Raw genomic sequence first — 3337 nt, 5'->3', positions numbered from 1 at the left:
CACACACACACACACACACACACACACACACACTTACATACAGTTCTTGGTCAGGCCCGTGGTAAAATGGTTTAGCTTTTCGCCTTTGCATACACAAGTCTTGAATTCGATTCCCAAATAGCGAAGTTTCTTTCATCCAGTATGTCCATCTTTCTTATAAGATACTGTATCTCTGTCACAAACAGTTTCGACTCTTCACGCCTCCCAAATGACGTAACTTGCCAAAGATTTCCCGAAAACCTTAATGGGAGCACGGAAGAAAATAATGGCGTGCTCCTTTTTTTGGTTGTGTAAGTTGTTTTAACATCTTACCAGAGGAGTTTGTATTTGGTGATTAGAAAAGGTTAAAAAAAATCCCTGATCACTTGTCACTTTTGTCCCCTTTCGTTCTGTGAAAAGCCGCCTTTCTTATTGTGAACCGATGTTGAAGAGGCTGGGCCCCCAAATGTAATGCTCACCTCCGAATGCCCAAGCAAATATGTTGAAAAATATTGAGTCTCCTAAAAAAAACATTCCCTCTTCAAGATCACCCGATCGGGGATTCGATCCAATCCCTGCTTGATGTCACTGACTGAGCTAACGACAAGCAGAGCCAAAATAATACTAACAGGTTCCGCATCAATGAACTTTCCTTGGGTGCGTCTCAGGAGGTCTTGTGGAATATGTGAGGCAGCGTGGTGGAATCAGGCTCTCGTCAATTTTTGGGCATGTAGAGTTATTGGTATCATCTTAAAGCTTGTTCACTTGTGTTTATTTGGATGAAAAAAATATCCATTTATCTTGAATACAAGTCAAGATATTTGCAAATGAAAAAGTTGGGGGTCACCTGTTTTCAGAGGTAAAATTAGTGAGAAAATGGCCGCTAAAGGTTAGTTATTTCCTTAGCTTCAGAGTCCGTGGTAACTGAAAATTTACATTTTCTGTGTCTTTAATCAACGTTTTTCAGAAAAATCCACAATGAAATGAATTTTTTTAATGGGCATGAAAAGTGTTGAGCCAAAAAAAAACACGAAAATTTAATAAAAATTCACAAACCTGCGGAAAAATGCTAATTTCTTCATTTTGATTATTTTGACGAGAGCCTGATTCCACCACGCTGCCTCACATATTATTATGCATTCACATGGAAGCCTTGGGATAACAGTCGTATTTTTCTTACATGATACTACAAACGAGCATGGGAGTCCATGCACCAAATCTCTACAGATTCCATGAATTTTTATTTCTCTTTCATGTGAAATTTATCAAGGTAAAAATAAAAACCAAACTGACATAACATTAAAAAAAATTCGCTGTTCTCTCTTTCAGACTGGTACCGACGTCATATTCTGTTCTTCGTGGGACATCATAACCTGCATTGAGTGTGATTCTGTTTCGGAGCTTCGTACGCTGCCCCTATGAAGTTCACGACGGTGTTCCCAGCTATGCTGATCCAGAGCACCAACAAACAATGCATGTCTCAGAAAAACGGAAAATCGAAGTGCCTGCTGTTTGCACCGCTGTGTATCAACGACCTTCCGGACGAGATTCTCATCCGGGTTTTTCACTTCTTCCGGCCAATCGAGGACGAGTTACCAGCGTTAGCTCTCGTCTGCAGAAAATGGCGGCGGATTTTGCAGACGACAGGCTCACTATGGCGCGAACTGTACGTGGACCCCTCGGAGTACTTGTTCTACCACTTCAGTATGGTGTGTTGTATATTCCGCGTGTACGGCTTCCATGTACAGAGACTGACCTGGTACAAAAACTCTCCAGTCTACGAAAGCGTGTTCGCGCTAATACCACGGCTGTACAATCTGCGTTATCTCCGCCTGCCCATCCTGTGGACGCGGGCGGTGGTGGAGACGCTCCAGCCCTTGTCCCACTTGGAGTACGCTCAAATCAACGGTGGCTTTGCCCTTGGGGACGAGGAACTAGAACTGGTCTCCGAGTTCTTTCCCTGTTTGAGGGAAGTCTCTCTCAACGCTTGCTGGAAGATCACTTCCGGTGGAATAGACAATTTCCTGTCCTCCCTGGAGCATCTGGAGACCTTCAAGCTGAAGGTGAACTCTGGACTTCCACTGAATGACGTCAGAAGTGAGCAGTCTATGCGTGAAGGAGGTCACGTGATCCACTGTGTGTCGGACAACTCCTACTCCCAGTGCCTGAGCGTTCTCTGTTTACACTTCGTGCCTATTGAGATGGATGAACTGTGGACTGTTGTCAAGACATTGACCAGTCTGAAGAAGCTTAGCATCAGCAACTGTGAGGTAAACGTCAGTATATTATAGTAATGCAGGCAATGTACAGTATCTGGATGGGCAAGTGAATAGACTGCCAGTATGTCCACGAGTGCTTTTATTTTGTGCATCTCAAGTTTGATGTTGTTTGTTGTGGGAAGACTGTTAGGTTTTCAGGTATAAAGATTGATTAAGTTTATCCCCCCCCCCTCTTTCTCTCTCTCTCTCTCTCTCTCTCTCTCTCTCTCTCTCTCTCTCTCTCTCTCTCTATATATATATATATATATATAATGTGATTGATTTCCGCAGGAAGCCACCCCAATGACCCATTTGAACCATCCACCCCCACGATTCTCTCACTTATTAATTCATCAATACTTTCACCCATGTGTTCATCACCACACTTTCATACCCATTCGTTAACGCATGAACCTATTTATTCAGCTTACCAATCACCAAATTTAAACTAAACTGTTCAAACAACTCTCAGATCTGATCGTCTAAAAATGTTTCCTACTGGCCTTTTGACACTTGGGGCTGTTATGTTACTATACAACAATGTGTGTCGCTTTGAAAACTCGCAATTAGTGGAAAGAACAGGGGAAGTGATCTCAATTAGCATCGGTCCGTAGGGAAAATATGGATGGTTGGTGGGCGCTTTAGTATGCTATCCTCATCATTTAAATTTCAAATATTTTTTCATGTTATTATTCTTGTCGAAGCCTGCTTCCTAGAGACATTATTATTAGCTATCGCGCAGATTCAACAACAAAAAAAGTAAATTATATATTATAATACAGAACAGTGCATGTAAGAGGAGGAAACGCTTGTGAGTTGGGTGAGCCAGGGGTTATGGGGTAATGGTTAGACTCTTCGCCGTTATACTAAAAAAGCGTGAGTTTGATTACCTAACAGATAAACTTTTAAATAGAGTATTTCCGTAATAATGTCTTCTTGGATGCTGTATTCCATTTAGCCCGGGTTGACGCTTCTTTCAAGGAAGACAGAAACAGCCGACGCTTTACATGATCCGATTTATGTAAATGAAGTTGTAAAAGTTTAACAAATTATGTCTTTGTGGGTGTGTGGAGGTTTGAAAGAGGGGAGGGATGGGAGGG

General features: G+C 42.2%; 1 protein-coding gene across 1 annotated transcript in view; it reads left to right on the top strand.

Moving 5' to 3' along the window:
- Positions 1-1308: 1308 nt before the first annotated feature.
- Positions 1309-3337, top strand: part of LOC101847048 — a gene marked incomplete at both ends in the record, with an annotated part of 11668 nt that continues 9639 nt past the window's right edge. Inside the window, 1 exon segment of the mRNA XM_005102217.3 lies at positions 1309-2249. Coding sequence (XP_005102274.2) covers positions 1398-2249 — 852 coding nt within the window.

Source organism: Aplysia californica, unplaced genomic scaffold (genome assembly GCF_000002075.1).
Source record: "Aplysia californica isolate F4 #8 unplaced genomic scaffold, AplCal3.0 scaffold00317, whole genome shotgun sequence".
Lineage (NCBI taxonomy): Eukaryota > Metazoa > Mollusca > Gastropoda > Aplysiida > Aplysiidae > Aplysia > Aplysia californica.
Note: the sequence above shows the minus strand (reverse complement) of the source record. Positions and strands in the feature narration are given on the sequence as shown.